This window comes from Rana temporaria, chromosome 3 (assembly GCF_905171775.1).
Source record: "Rana temporaria chromosome 3, aRanTem1.1, whole genome shotgun sequence".
Lineage (NCBI taxonomy): Eukaryota > Metazoa > Chordata > Amphibia > Anura > Ranidae > Rana > Rana temporaria.
The window spans coordinates 487,406,396-487,422,318 of record NC_053491.1 but is presented as its reverse complement, the minus strand read 5'-3'; the positions used below and the strand labels follow the sequence as shown (position 1 = coordinate 487,422,318).

Sequence of the window (15,923 nt, the reverse complement as noted above, 5' to 3'; positions counted from 1 at the left end):
GGCTTCTCTGTTCCCTATATCTCGTAGTGTAAGAAGGGTTTGGAGAGCGATGCCTCCTTGGTGGGGGTGTTTGGAATCTTAATGTCGGTCGGCTGAATTCTTCCTCACTGTCAAATTCCTCAGTGTCAGCCTCAGAGCTTTCTTCCGTGTGTAATTCATCTATATCTAGGAGTTGTTCTTCTTCTATTTGCCATTTATATACCTTATTTGTTTTGTAATCAGTAATGTCCCTTTTGAATTTTTTCTGTTTTTTTGCTTGAATTTCCAAATCATATTTTTTAATTGATTCCTGTAGTTGTAGTTCTTTCTCTTTATAGTCTGGTTTCTCCGCAAAAGGTAATAATAAGTTTTTTAATTCTAAGATATGAGCTTCTACCCCCTTCAGCTTGAACTGCCTTCTTTTTGTGATAACTTGTAAAAGATCTCCTTCGGCTTTATTAAAAAACTGGTACCACTTCTCAGTTAGAGCCGGTTCTATCAAGTGGTCATTGGGATGAACATCCCATCTTAGTCTCCTTGGGGTGATTTTTTCTCGGACATAGGTTTCCAGGGTGGCTATATCCCACCATACACGTAATTGTTTCTCTAGTGAGTGTTTGAGTTGCCTTAGTAATCCATCCATATCTTGCCTAGTGGTTGCTTGTTCTTGGTTAAAGATACCTCCTACGTCTATATTCCTATTGCCCATATATCCAAAAATGTCCATGTCTGCAGAATAGTTACACCCTAAGGTGTATTTATAAAAGTCAGTAGTTTGGTTTTTCCGCGCTAGGACTAGGTTATGAATGCTGCTGCCTCCCCTTAAGTACTCTCAAAAGAGAGTTAATAAATATATGTGTTGACGTTTTGGGGTAGGTGGCGCTGCTGATCTGATGAAGGGCTATCTATCTTTGAATGATATGCAAGTATATAGGCAAATACTGAATGTTGGGTTCCTTCCTTTGGTTTAGCTTAAATATATAGCCACCATTAGGATGTGAGGTCCCCCTTTTTATTGATTGGCAGTGTGTTTCCACTCTCAATTGATGAATGGTTCCTGTGTATCCGCCAAGGACATTTAAAAATGTTTGAGAAAGAGGCTCAAATTAAATATAAAGAAACGATACGTTAGAGAAAGGGATATTAGTTGATGTCCCCTGGACCCAGTGTGATATTGGTAGGTAATATCAATTGTATTTGGACTGGGAAATTTTCAATAATCCAATGTGCAAGCTTCTGTTGGTAATTAGTTCAATAAAAAACATATATAATGAATTATGTAAGTTGGCAGAAAAAATCTATATATATAAAGATGCCCCTAAGTGAAAAACTCTTATTCCGTGATAAACGCTAGTTATCTGTATCATATATGAAGTGTGTATCCAATATCAATGTTCAATCCAACAGGAAAAACAGAAAAAAAGGGGGAAAAAAGAAAAAATTGCAAAAAATGTAAAAAATCCTTTGCAATGCAAGCTATTATAGCTTCAAACTGTGCCCACTTAAAGTGCTATGTGCTGCTCAAAATTGAGTAATAGTAAATGTGTCCTCAAATAAAAATAATACAAGTTGAAAAAGGCAAAAAATGATATGAAGAAAAAAAATATATATATAGTTCGCTAGATTTCACAGGAACAGAAGCAAAAAATATAAAAAAATAAAAAAATATAAAAAATCCTTTGCAAAGGGACCAGAGGGGTTTTCAAAGGGCCAACCCTCAAAACAGACCTCCAGGAAGATGGCAAACAAGACCCTCTTACAAAAACCCAAATTGGAGAGGACATACGTGGAGACAACGAGGACAAATTGGCGAACAAGGGACCCCACGAGACATACAGAGAGGACAGGAAGGAGTAGGATATCAGACATATCAACATACTCAGGACCCTCATGGGAGACAAGGAAGAATACAACAATGGGACAGGAACATCACAACGGAAGATTGGTCCTCAGAAAGAACCGACGACCAAGAGGGAAGAGAGGGGGCAAGAAGAAAAAGACAGCGAGAACATTAGGCCAAGGAATTTATAATTTGAGTGAAGCCATTTTTTCCGAAGATGAACTGAAAGTACTTGATTTGGGACTCAAATACGCCCCAGAAAAAAATTTGGATCACTTTAATACGTACATTGATCTTCAAAAATTTATAAGGAAACTTAATTTGAAGAAACATTTTTCCCTGAACCCTAATGAAACAACACAACAACAATCTATTTACAAACAAACTAAACTCAAAAACCGCTCTGTTTACAATCCACAAACAAAAGGCAACCAATGTATTTCGGCCTTCAAGAAAATGGTGGAACAAGAAATAAAACAGATTGAAAATAAAGGAAAGAAACATACAAGAAATATCTGGAAAACCATTAAAGAAATCTCTAAGAAGAAGGGAGTGGTCTTTAGACCAGCAGACAAAGGGGGGGGTCTCGTGATTTTAAATATTAAAGACTATGAACAAGAAATGGAAAATTTACTGAAGGTGGAAGGAACATATAAGAAATTAAAAGGAAACCCTAAATTCCAGTATGAAAAATTACTCAGAACGTATGTTAAGAAAGGCCGAGATATGCAGATCCTGACCAAAAAGGAATCGGACTATTTGGTAACTGAAGCAAGTAAGACTCCTGTAATATACCAAGTACCAAAAATTCATAAACGACAAGTCAATCCGCCTGGTAGACCCATCATTAGCGGTATAAATTCAGTCTTTTCCAGACTAGGTGAATACCTTGACCAGTACTTGAAGCCAATAGTATCCCAGGGGAGATCACATCTGAAAGATGGCACACAATTGATTAAAGAGCTTCAAAACTTTGACAACACAGAAAATCTTTTGCTTGCCACCATAGATGTAGAATCATTGTACACCAGCATAAATCAAACTGATGGCCTTAAAGGAGTAGAAGAAGCGCTACATGAAAAATCGGATATGAGACAGGAACAAATCCATTACATTTTAGAGGGACTCCAACTAGCAATGCAACACAACCATTTCTGGTACAATAAAGAATATTACGTGCAAACAAGGGGAGTAGCGATGGGGGCTCGCTACGCCCCAAGCGTCGCAAATCTATTCATGGATATGTGGGAACAACAGTACATCTATAATCAACACATACCACAAATGAAACTATACAGGCGATATATAGATGATATTATCATCTTATGGGAAGGATCATCTGATACACTTGAACTCTTTATGCAAAAACTTAATCAGAACCGTTTTAACATCAGATTTACGGGTAAATGGCATAAAGAAATTATTGAATACCTAGATCTGGAGATCTTCAAGCATGAAGGATCATTGTGTACTAAGACATACTTCAAGCAAACAGACAGAAATGGGTATATACCCACAATTAGTTGCCATCACAGTAAATGGATATCAAATATCCCAAAAGGCCAACTCCTTAGAATAAGGAGGAATTGCCACAGAATTGAGGACTTTGACACACAAGCGGATCTGTTACTTAATAGATTTGAAGAGAAAGGCTACCAACATCTACCATTACTAAAATTAAAAGAAAACATACGAAATATGGATAGAGCACTGTTACTAAATACAAATCCAAGACCAAAGGGAAATACATATGACACAGCCTTCATAACAGAATATAGCAATCAATATCGGCAATTAGAGAAAATTATGAAAAAATATTGGCCTATTCTCAAAGAGGATATTTCATTAGCAAAAATTCTACCTAACAAACCACACTTCATTTACCGGAAGGCACCGACCTTGAGGAAACAACTAGTACACAATGTGGTGAATCCACCAAAACCAGTTGAATTGTGCCCGGATTTAAAAGGGTTCTACAGGTGTCAGAGATGCCTCCCATGTAAAAAAAGCAAAAAACAAACGCGAAGACGCCTCACCTTCTCATCGAATACTTACCATAAAGAATACCGTATTAGAAAACTCATAACCTGTAATACCACGCATGTGACATATGTGGTTGAATGTCCCTGTAAATTACAATACATAGGCAGAACCACAAGGCCTCTAAAAGTCAGAATAAGGGAACATATAAAAAACATCCGCAAAGGGTTCCCATACCACAGTTTGTCGAAACATTTTAGTGAAGTACATAACAATGACCCTTCCCAAATGATATTCTATGGTATAGACACAGTACAAGATCACTGGAGAGGAGGAAACAGAAAAATACAAATTTCACAAAACGAAACTGAGTGGATTTATAGGATGGGGACTTTGGCACCAAAAGGAATGAACATAGACATTGATCTTAACTGTTACATATCCAACTACTAACTCCTAAACCCAGAAAATGATCCTATAACAGCTAATTTGATGGTATCACTGGAAGATATAACATAAGTTGTACAACATACAACTTTTGGGATACAATAAGGTGAAATAAGTCTTTGGATGCAGCCCTTACCAGTTGCAACTATTTCCATCTGGAATTACCACACCAACCCTCTTAAACTCATTCCCGTAGTGAAGGGAAGTAATATATACAAATATATAAAATATAACAGAGAATAAGGGAAAACAAAGAAATATTATATAACCGAATAGCCCAGCCATAGCAATTTTTTATTTTTCCACACTACCTGGGACAATCCTGAAAGCATGGTACACAACCCGTCCACTGTTCCCTTTAGAGACCATGGTTCCCCCAAATTCTTGAACTTATGTAGGAATATTTTATACAATGGTAATTGATACAATACCCAATTTAGGTCAATTTACATCCAGGGCACAAATGGTTAAGGGACTTACATAAAAACTAAATTTATTTCCATCTAAGTGATATGTTCTCACACACAAAGACTATTAATATCAACCCTCTATTGGTTTCATTAATAAAATATAGCCCCCGATACATTATAGGCACCACACTAAGTTATAATATAACGGTGAAATCTACTAAACATCCACTATCAGATTTATAGAGGGACTAATATGATGTAACATATATTTTGAAGTTAAAGTTGATCAATTAATTGGTATGAAAAACGGTATCCAATTTCCTGCTCTATAAAAAGCATGTCTGCTACAACCTAAGTTTAGGCTTATATGTATAAATATTTAATATCCTCAATTCCATATACTCCCATTTTTTTGGTTTATCCCCATAAGGGTTAAATTATCTAATTCCCTTGGGTGATTGAGAAGATCATGTCCTTTGCATGTATTTGGCGAACACGCCTCCCCTATTGCATCTGAAACCCTCGATTTGATCAAAGGGGTTTGGCCCCTCCCTGATAGGAGGGAATTGGCTGCCGAATATCATACAAAAATGAGTGTGTAATGACAGACGTCCATCACCTTTGAAAACGTCCATAGACGAAACTAGTCAGGTGACCTACAGCGTCTGTTATCTCACACGCACGCACCGCTACTAGTTATTTCCGGGTACGGACTTCAGAGCCGTGGAGCATCAGCTGCGACACAAGCTGAGAGATACCGCTGGGCCAAACTAAACGCACCGGGCGAGTGTACAAATTAGTTGGAGGACTGGGACCTAGTCTTACAGCTGCAGCCAGCACAAGAACGGGTTTATTTTATTTTATTTTATATTTTATTTATGTTACTCGTTTTCTTGCCTGGGTTGTAGCAATTTTAAAACCATTTATGTACTTGATGTGATCACTTTTTAGTAAAACTGACCATCAAGTCTAGAATCTACTACTCTATGTGGATTTCCTTTATCTTTCATACTATTGAAAACTTATGAGAAAAGACACGGCACCCTGGGAGAAAGCTGCCCCTCACCAGACTGAAATAAGGAGGAGAGGTAATCATCTGATAGCTCCCTGAAGCTTATTTCAGGCAAGCCCTACACCCCCTTGAGGGGACATCTGTCCGGTGAGTGGGGAGACAACAGGGGGGATCGCCAGTCAAATCAAAGTGTGAATAGAGGAAAATTGATGAGAGCGGAATAAGAATTATCTGTTTAATCATGTTGGGGATCATATTGCTTAATTAACCCCATTAAGGAACACCTGATGTTTTTGGTTTTTATTTTCCTTACTTTGGCATTGGAATCTTTTGAATGAAATTGCGAATAATACTTTCTAAACATCTATACAACTTATCGCAGTAGAAACTTTTGGATACTAACATATTAATAATCCAAAGTGCAACTAATCATAAATTGCGGGACTTAAAGCCCAATGTGAAATCTAGCGAATGATATATATATATTTTTTCTTCACATCATTTTTTGCTTTTTTCAACTTGCATTATTTTTATTTGAGGACACATTTACTATTACTCAATTTTGAGTAGCACATAGCACTTTAAATGGGCACAGTTTGAAGCTATAATAGCCTGCATTGCAAAGGATTTTTTATATTTTTTTATTTTTTTATATTTTTTGCTTCTGTTCCTGTGAAATCTAGCGAACTATATATATATATTTTTTCTTCATATCATTTTTTGCCTTTTTCAACTTGTATTATTTTTATTTGAGGACACATTTACTATTACTCAATTTTGAGCAGCACATAGCACTTTAAGTGGGCACAGTTTGAAGCTATAATAGCTTGCATTGCAAAGGATTTTTTACATTTTTTGCAATTTTTTCTTTTTTCCCCCTTTTTTTCTGTTTTTCCTGTTGGATTGAACATTGATATTGGATACACACTTCATATATGATACAGATAACTAGCGTTTATCACGGAATAAGAGTTTTTCACTTAGGGGCATCTTTATATATATAGATTTTTTCTGCCAACTTACATAATTCATTATATATGTTTTTTATTGAACTAATTACCAACAGAAGCTTGCACATTGGATTATTGAAAATTTCCCAGTCCAAATACAATTGATATTACCTACCAATATCACACTGGGTCCAGGGGACATCAACTAATATCCCTTTCTCTAACGTATCGTTTCTTTATATTTAATTTGAGCCTCTTTCTCAAACATTTTTAAATGTCCTTGGCGGATACACAGGAACCATTCATCAATTGAGAGTGGAAACACACTGCCAATCAATAAAAAGGGGGACCTCACATCCTAATGGTGGCTATATATTTAAGCTAAACCAAAGGAAGGAACCCAACATTCAGTATTTGCCTATATACTTGCATATCATTCAAAGATAGATAGCCCTTCATCAGATCAGCAGCGCCACCTACCCCAAAACGTCAACACATACATCTCTCATTCCCGGCTCTCGCAGACAGCGGTGCTGTCAGGGGAGAGAGGAGACCGATCTGTGTCTCTTGTACATAGAGACACAGATCGGTCACCCCCCCCCCCAGTCACCCCCCTTCCCCCACAGTTAGAACACTAATTAGGGTACACATTTAACCCCTTCCTCACCCCCTAGTGTTAACCCCTTCCCTGCCAGTCACATTTATACAGTAATTAGTGCATATTTATAGCACTGATTGCAGTATAAATGTGAATGGCGCCAAAAATGTGTCAAAAGTGTCCGATGTGTCCGCCATAACGTCGCAGTCCCAATAAAAATCGCAGATCGCCGCCATTTCTAGTAAAAAAAAAATTAAAAAAAATAATAATTCTGTCCCTTATTTTGTAGGCGCTATAACTTTTGCGCAAACCAGTCGCTTATTGCGATTTTTTTTTTTTTACAAAAAATATGTAGAATACGTATCGGCCTAGACTGAGGATAAAAAAAAAACTTAAAAAAAAAAATTGAGCTATTTATTATAGCAACAAGTAAAAATATATATTTTTTTTTCAAAATTGTCGCTCTATTTTTGTTTATAGCGCAAAAAATAAAAACCGCAGAGGTGATCAAATACCACCAAAAGAAAGCTCTATTTGTGGGAAAAAAGGACGTTAATTTTGTTTGGGAGCCACGTCGCGCGACCGCGCAATTATCAGTTAAAGCGACGCAGTGCCGAATCGCAAAAAGTCCTCTGGTCAGGAAGGGGTTTAAGTGCCCAGTAAGGAAGTGGTTAAAAGGACAAAATGTGGAAAATTTCAAAGGGTATGAATATTTTTTCAAGGCATTGTATGTTGGATCGCCACACACTGTCAAAAGATTGTTTTTCTAGATACATTTCCCTTCTCCTCCTTTTTTCAACCTTGACCTTATTGTTCATTTTCTGAGGCTGACCTCAAGGGTGTCGTGATCCGGGAGATGAGTTTCCTATCCAACCCAAAAATATACTGGTAGCCCTGTAACCTAATGAGACAAACGTGTACAAAAATTGATCTTCTAACAATTTCTATCTTTTGTCTTTCTTAAGGATTTTCTGCGTAGGATTGCAAACAAACAATACTTGTGGATCGGTCTAACAGATGCGGATGGAACCTGGAGATGGGTGGATGGAACGCCTTATGACATCACTCCAAAGTAAGACACCAAAACCTCAAATATCAAAACCCTTCTCACATATCTCCAACACTAAGGCCCCGTACACACCATAGAATCTATCCGCAGATAAATCCCAGCAAATGGGTTTCAGCGGATAGATCCTATGGTGTGTACACTCCAGCGGATCTGTTTCCGCGGATATTTCTCCCCTGGGATGGATTCCAGCAGATCGAATATTTGCTGACATGCACAACAAATCTATCTGCTGGAATCCATCCCAACGGATGGATCCGCTGGTCTGTACAGACTCACCGGATCCATCCGTCCGAAGGGATCCCCTGCATGCGTCGTAATGATTCGACGCATGCGCGGAATTCCTTCTATGACAGCGTTGCGCACGTCGCCGCGTCATAATCGCGGCGACGGCGCGACACGTCATCGCCAGAGGATTTCGGCGCGGATTTCAATGCGATGGTGTGTACACTCCATCGCATAGAAATCCGCGGAAATCCTCGAGAGGATTTATCCGTGGAAACGGTCCGCTGGACCGTATCTGCGGATAAATCCTCCCGTGTGTATGGGGCCTAAGACACTTAAACTGTCAGATCTTAGGATGCAGTACCGCATCCGCCGCTGGGGGCATTTCGCATTGAAATGCCGCTTTGCGTATGCAAATGAGGACTTACGGAGATCCACAAAGCTTTTCAGCTTTGTTTTTTCTGCGTAAGTTTACGTTTGCATACGTAAAATTAGGGCTGCTTTTACAAAGTGTAAACTAGTAACACCTTGTAAAAACAGACCTTTTGTGAAAAAAAAAACAAAAAAACAGACCTTTTTTTCGATCGCTGCGATTTTTTTAAAATTTTTAATTTTTTTTTTCGGCGCGTAACTTTTTTTTTACCCGACGCAACTTTATTGTCCCTTCGCAATCCACAAAGGCCGGCGTAACGTAATTTTGCGCGCTGCCCGTCGGGAAAATGACGTCACGAGCATGCGCAGTACGGCCGGCGCGGGAGCGCGCCTCATTTAAATTGTTATCGCCCCCTGCAGAAGAGGACCGCCTTGCGCCGGAGACATTTAAGTTACACGGCCGAAAATTTCTAGGTAAGTGCTTTGTGGATCGGGCACTTAGGTAGAAATTTTCCGCCAGTGTAACTTAAATGGTAAAAGTTAAGTTACGCCGCCTGGCTGAGGATTTGGCACATTATTCACTCCACCCAGCGTTTTTCACCCATAAAACCCCAATGTAATGTGACATGGGGTGACTAGACTCCAAAATGGGAGTACATCCCCCACCTCTGGAATCTCCAGTTTAAAAAATGTTGGCTTACACATACCGCCCTCCCTGCATGTGAATAAGTAAGAGGTACATAGTAACTGTGTATCCCCCAAAGAGTCCCTCATTGTAAATCCATCATCAATCATGGTGCCCAATGCCTGCCGGCTTGTCGGAATTAAAAGCTTGGTTGACCCGGTGCACATGGCCATTCCCGACGGTAGTGCTCGCCAAAGGACAACAGGAAAGACGTAAGAGGAAGAACTCACCAATAGTGCTATGTATGTGTAGCACTACCCCCGTAGGGGTTGCAAATGACAGGTTCCCACACTGCTGCACAGCCAGGCACCCAAGAGCTTCAGCTTTCATCCAAATACAATAAACAGTCCTTGAGCTTTGTTACAGCACCCCCCCCCCCTCCTCAGACTTAGCCTCAAGGGCCACTAACAGCCTCCTCAGCAATGCATATCCATCTTACACCCAACTCCCCTCCCAGCGTGATTCATTCCCATTTAAGGTCTCCCTTGGTCCCCTGCCAGTCCCATCTCCTGGAGATTGGCTAAGCACCCCTAAATATGCAGAACAACCCTCCTAGCCACTGCCCTCTAGCTTCCAGAATGTTCTTAAAACTTTTAGAGCCGGGGGGAGCACTAGAGAGCTAAGGGTATGAGTCATGTTGCTCTTGAACTCTAATATCCCTGACCCCCATTACAGACTCACACTAGTAGCACAATAGAGAGTGCTACATGTCTATGAAGTTGGTCACCACTGATTTAACCTCAGTAGATTGTACAATCACATTGTAGCGTGTGATTAGCCCTCTTGCAGCCCATCACAGCTGTCAGGCTCACACCTTGAAGATCAAATTTTATAGCATTTCGGAGGTTCCAGTTCTGCTCAGTTCCGGTCTTGGTCTAATATCACGGTTGTCTCTTCTGTCCTTCAGGTTCTGGGGGAAGAATCAGCCCGATAATTGGATGAATCCTCATTTAGGAGGAACGGAAGACTGTGCTGCGTTAATCCCAAGTAATTACTGGAATGATGGTCACTGTAATGAAATAATGAAATACGTCTGTGAGAAGAAGATGGTCTTATGATATGGACGGGTGAACATCAGAGGACACCTGATATCTCTGTCTGCCTTTTCTCCTTCTATATCATACTACGGCCATATAGAATCTACTACTGTATTAAATAATGCTTCAGGATATGCTGGGACTTGTTTCTCTTCTAGAATGGGAGGACCTTTAGAACGTCCAATCTGCAGTTTTCACGTTGAACTCCAGTCCTGTCTTTAGTCTTGCACAGTTGTATAGGCTCCTGTATTTCACCACAATGTGCATTAGAAGCTCACAATGTGCAAATGGAGCTCACAATGTGTATTAGAAGCTCACAATGTGCATTAGAAGCTCACAATGTGCATTAGAAGCTCGCAATGTGCATTAGAAGCTCGCAATGTGCATTAGAAGCTCACAATGTGTATTAGGCCTTGTACACACGGTCAGTTAAAACCGATGGAAACGGACTGAAGGTCCGTTTCATCGGTCCAAACCGATGGTGTGTCATGTGGGCCCCATCGGTCCGTTATCCTTCGGTCGAAAAATTTAGAACTTGCTTTAAAATTCAACCGATGGACGATCAAAACCGACGGTTAGTATGCAAAAGCATCGGTTAAAAGCCCGCACATGCTCAGAATCAAGTCGACACATGCTTGGAAGCATTGAACTTCATTTTTCTCAGCACGTCATTGTGTTTTACGTCACCGCGTTGGACTCGATCGTTTTTTTAACTGATGGTGTGTAGGCACATCAGACCATCAGTCAGCTTAATCGGTTAACCGATGAAACGGTCCTTCAGTCCGTTCTCATCGGATGGACTGATCGTGTGTACAGGGCTTTAGAAGCTACAGTAAGTCAAAGGTCGGGTGTCATCTAGACCTTTCTTCCCCAGCCTGACTGTCCCTGACCCACCACAATTCATTCATTGGATTTCGGTTCTCTCAACCATGGAGGCTTAGAAACACATGTGGGTGTTATCTAGGGTGATCTGCATGCAAACAAGTATGTCTCCCTCCTTCTTGAGACGTACCATTCCACGTAATATCAACATGAGGGGGTGGGTTACCTTCCAGAGGGCAGTTTCATCCCCTTCCTGCCCAGGACGATTTTCAGCTTTTAGCGCTGTCACACTTTGCATGACAATTGCGCGGTCATGCAACACTGTACCCAAATTAAATTTGTATACTTTTTTTCACGCACATAGAGCTTTCTTTTTGGTGGTATTTAATCACTTCTGGATTTTTTTATTTGTTGCTAAATAAATGAGAAAAGACCAATAAATTATGAAAAAAAAAGCCTGTTTTACTTTGTTTCTGGTATAAAGTTTTGCAAATAAATAATCCTCATTTATACATTTAGGCAAAACTGTATTTTGCTACATTTCTTTGGCGAAAATAACACAAATCAGTGTATATTATTTAGTCTGTAGGAAAGTTATAGAGACCACAAAACTATGGGATATACAGTATACCATATCTAAAAATGAATAGATTTTTTTTTCTTTTTTGTTATTTTTTCTTCTTCTGTTTTTACCAATTATTATTTACATACTGTGACCAGAGCAACAGAGCGTTATATAATAGGTATTCATGATTAAGCCTCAAGGGTTGGGCGAAACATGTTGGAGTTGTAGTCTGTTTTTACCTGCTAACTCGGGCTGGTTGAGGTGTGTGGTGGCCGGGTTATCTCTTCCAAATTTTGCAGTATGCGGTGGGTTTGGACAGACCTTTCCTCAGCCTGCACCCTCACTAGCCAGCGGCATCAAACTCATCAGATCCTGACAGTCTGTACGGGGACCCTTAAGCATTAATTATGGGTCATAGTAACACTGTACTACTCTGGGGAGGTGATCAGATTTTTTTTCTCACTTGTATAGTGAACAAGGCCCAGAAGGCTGAAATGCATTTACATCTGCTGTCTGTTACTGCGTCTTTTATAGAGAGTCAATACATTTTGAAGATTTTAAACAGCAAGCAAAGAGTTGCGGACCATCTTTTCTCACGATTGCCATTGCAGCTGTGCGACTACCTTTCCGCACCCAGGTAGCTCTGAAAAAAAAATCTTGGGCCAGATTCACACAGAGTTACGACGGTGTATCTACAGACACACCATCGTATCTCTGACTTACACTGGTCCTATCTATGCGCCTGATTCATAGAATTAGATACGCATAGATAGGGCTAAGATCTGACAGGTGTAACTGTGTTACACTGTCGGATCTTTTTTTCAATTTAAAAATGGCGCCGGGGGCATTCCCGCTGATTTACCTTGAATAATATGTAAATCAGCGAGATACGCAAATTCACGAACGTACGCGGACCCGACGCAGTCTTCTTACGACGTTTCCGTAGCGGCTTTCCCGTCGTATACTTACCCCTGCTTTTATCAGGCGCAGCCAATGTTAAGTATAGCCGGCGTTCCCGCGTCGAATTTGAATTTTCTAACGTCGTTTGCGTACGCCGATTCACAAACACGCGCGTCGCAAGTCACGCTCACGTCAAAACCACTGACGTCCTAGTGACATCAGTGGGAGCAATGCACGCCGGGAAATTCCCTGGACGGCGCATGCGCATTTAAATCGGCGCGGGAACGCGCCTGATTTAAATAGTACACTCCCCCTAGCCACGGAATTTGAATTCCGCCGGGGGGTTTAGGATCCGCCGCCGCAAGTTTGGAGGTAAGTGGTTTGTGAATTAGCCACTTGCCTCTCAAACTTGCGGGAGCGGATCTTAAATCACGTAGATCGAGCGGATCTATAGATCCGCTGATCTACGTGAATCTGGCCCCTTATCTCATTGGGTAGTAGCACCCTACCTCTGCTTTATTTTATTGTCATTTTACTGTAGGCCGGATGGAAAGTAGTTAAAGAAAAAAAGACCCAAAAAAGTCCCAGGATGTACATTCACCATTACTCATGATTATGGGCCAAATACCCCCCTGTTCCTTTCACACCAGAACTCCGGAACAAAGGAAAAGTTCTGTCCGGTACGGCGAACCCATATAATAGACTATGGAACCCGAACTTGAGAATTCAATAGTCCTCATTTTGAAGGCTTGTATGCAAGTTATTTACCGTAAAAGGATATGCCCCCCCCCCCCCCCCCGTGTACTGCCCTGGGGGATATGTATCAATGCAATTTTTTTTAAATGGTAATTTGCAAGGGTCAAACTTTTCTTCAAGGCCTCCTGAAGATGTTATAACCTCTACTCCCTCTGTGAAGGCAAATTGAGTTCTGCAACTTTACCCTTTTAACATGGATAAAGAAGGGTTGCCAGCCAGTAATGATCCCTCTCCTTGATACCACACATCCTAGGTTCCTTTCACAGGCTTTGCAAAAACAGGGAGGCCATGCAGCGTACATATTCAGAGGCATTGGATTCTGAGTCCTCTGGGTCACTGAGGATGACGTGATCCGTAACTACTTCCTCCCAGCCACTTACAACTCCTTGGGTTTCTGGGGACTGAAAACCATCCCTTGAAGACTGCTGCTGAGTGTTATCCTCTATATCCATGCCGACACAATTCCCCTCCTTCTCCTTCTGGCCCTGCAGAAATGCTATCTGCATAAAGGGGGCCATGAGAGGAAAGGAAGTCCTCCTCTTCCTCCCGCTGTTCTGCCTCAAGTGTCCTGTCCATAATTCAATGAAGCGTGTGCTCCAACAGGAAGACTAAAGGGACAGTGTCACTGATGCATGCATTGTTGCTGCTCACCATCCTCGTGGTCTCCTCAAATGGTGACAGGACAGTGCATGCAATCTTTATCCATAGCCACTGGCTTGGTGAAAAGAAGCCCAGCTCCCCTGACCCTGTCCTGGTGCCATACTCACACAGGTACTCATTGATGGCCCTCTGTTGTGTGTGCAGCTGCTGCAGCATGCCAATGTTGAGTTCCACCTGATGGAGTATGTCACAAATGAGGCAGTTGGTGGGCAGGTTGCATTGAATGTCAGCCAGCTGAGCACTGGCATTGTATGACCAGCGGAAATGACCACAGACTTTTCTGGCCTGCCTCGGGAGATCTTGTAAGCCTGGGTACCTGGTCAAGAAAAGATGCAACCACCTCTGAGTCTGCCCCTGCAGGCTGACAGAATATCTGCCCCAGTGTGGCTTCTGTCCCCTAAACAGACCAACTGAAGCACCGCATGGTGTCTTTTAGCCTGTCTGCTTGTGTAGCCTCTGGAACACCTATGGAGCATTTCTGGTTCAGGGGACAATTCTGCAGGAAAGGCCATAGAGGAAGAAGAGGAGGGGTGGAGGAGAGAACTGTGGCAAAATCACCACCATATTTTTGGAGGCATGGTGGCGGAACAAGGTCCAACAATACTGAACCCTGTCCTGCATCCTTCCCAGCTGCCAACAGAGTTACCCAGTGTGTTGTGAAGGAAAGGTAACGTCCCTGCCCACCATGCCTGCTGGACCATGAGTCAGCGGTAATATACACCTTGCTGCTTACCGCCCTGTCCAACGATTGGCCAAAGCATACAGGCCAGGTGCATGCTTTGGCCAATCATCAGACGCTAATGCACTGCCATCTCAAGTGCTTTATGTAGGTTCTGCAACTTTCAAATTTGCAGCAAAGGCACAATAATGTTCGCTGATCGGCAAACACCCAATGTTGGAGTCGAATTTACGTTCATCTCCTACATCAAGCTCATCCCTACTTTCCATGGTGATTGGATGGAGGTGTTGGCGTTCCCTGTGTGGATAGAAATGTTGGGAGATCTTCCTGACACTCAGCAGCAAAACATCTTCAACATTACAGAAGAAGTCCAGTTGAATGTTACCGACTACTACTATCTGTACTGATAATAATACATTGCCCAACACTCTGCGGTGCAGCATAAAGTGTCTGTACATGCCCGGGGGTCACAGATCATATTCTATATCAGTGTCACTTTTATTTCTTAGTAAGCTCTGAACTTCCACAATTGCAGATGATGAAATATCATGGCAAATGGCCAGAACTCTGGGACAACCACCGAGGATGGTTAACCGCAGACCAGAGGAAGAGAAGTGGCTTGCACTAAAAGATGTCCCCGGATAGGCTGGGGGTGTCCATGTGATGTCATCAATGGCTGTTTGATAATATTAGATTCATAGTACATTACTATTGTGATTACCCATTTATTATATGTGTGGGAGATTCAATCTCATCTGCTTTGACTTGATGCAAACTCTCCCAAAAGGAATAATAAATGTAGCGCCTGGTTATATTTCAGAACCGGTGCTATTGAAATTTAGAGGGGGTCAGAGAGTTGAGTAACTCTGACCATTGTTAATTAGTTCAAATTTGGAGCTTCTGTCCCAACTTGGCTGTGCTGTGGGCTCATGCTGTTGTT

At 41.3% G+C, this 15,923-nt stretch overlaps 1 protein-coding gene across 1 annotated transcript in view; it reads left to right on the top strand.

Moving 5' to 3' along the window:
• Positions 1 to 10,979, top strand: part of LOC120930808 (asialoglycoprotein receptor 2-like) — a 43,539-nt gene extending 32,560 nt beyond the window's left edge. Inside the window, exons 5-6 of the mRNA XM_040341984.1 lie at positions 8,182 to 8,288; positions 10,472 to 10,979. Of these exons, the coding sequence (XP_040197918.1) occupies positions 8,182 to 8,288; positions 10,472 to 10,622 (258 nt within the window). The 3' untranslated portion in view covers positions 10,623 to 10,979. The remainder of the gene's footprint in view (positions 1 to 8,181; positions 8,289 to 10,471) is intronic.
• The last annotated feature ends 4,944 nt before the right edge of the window (positions 10,980 to 15,923 follow it).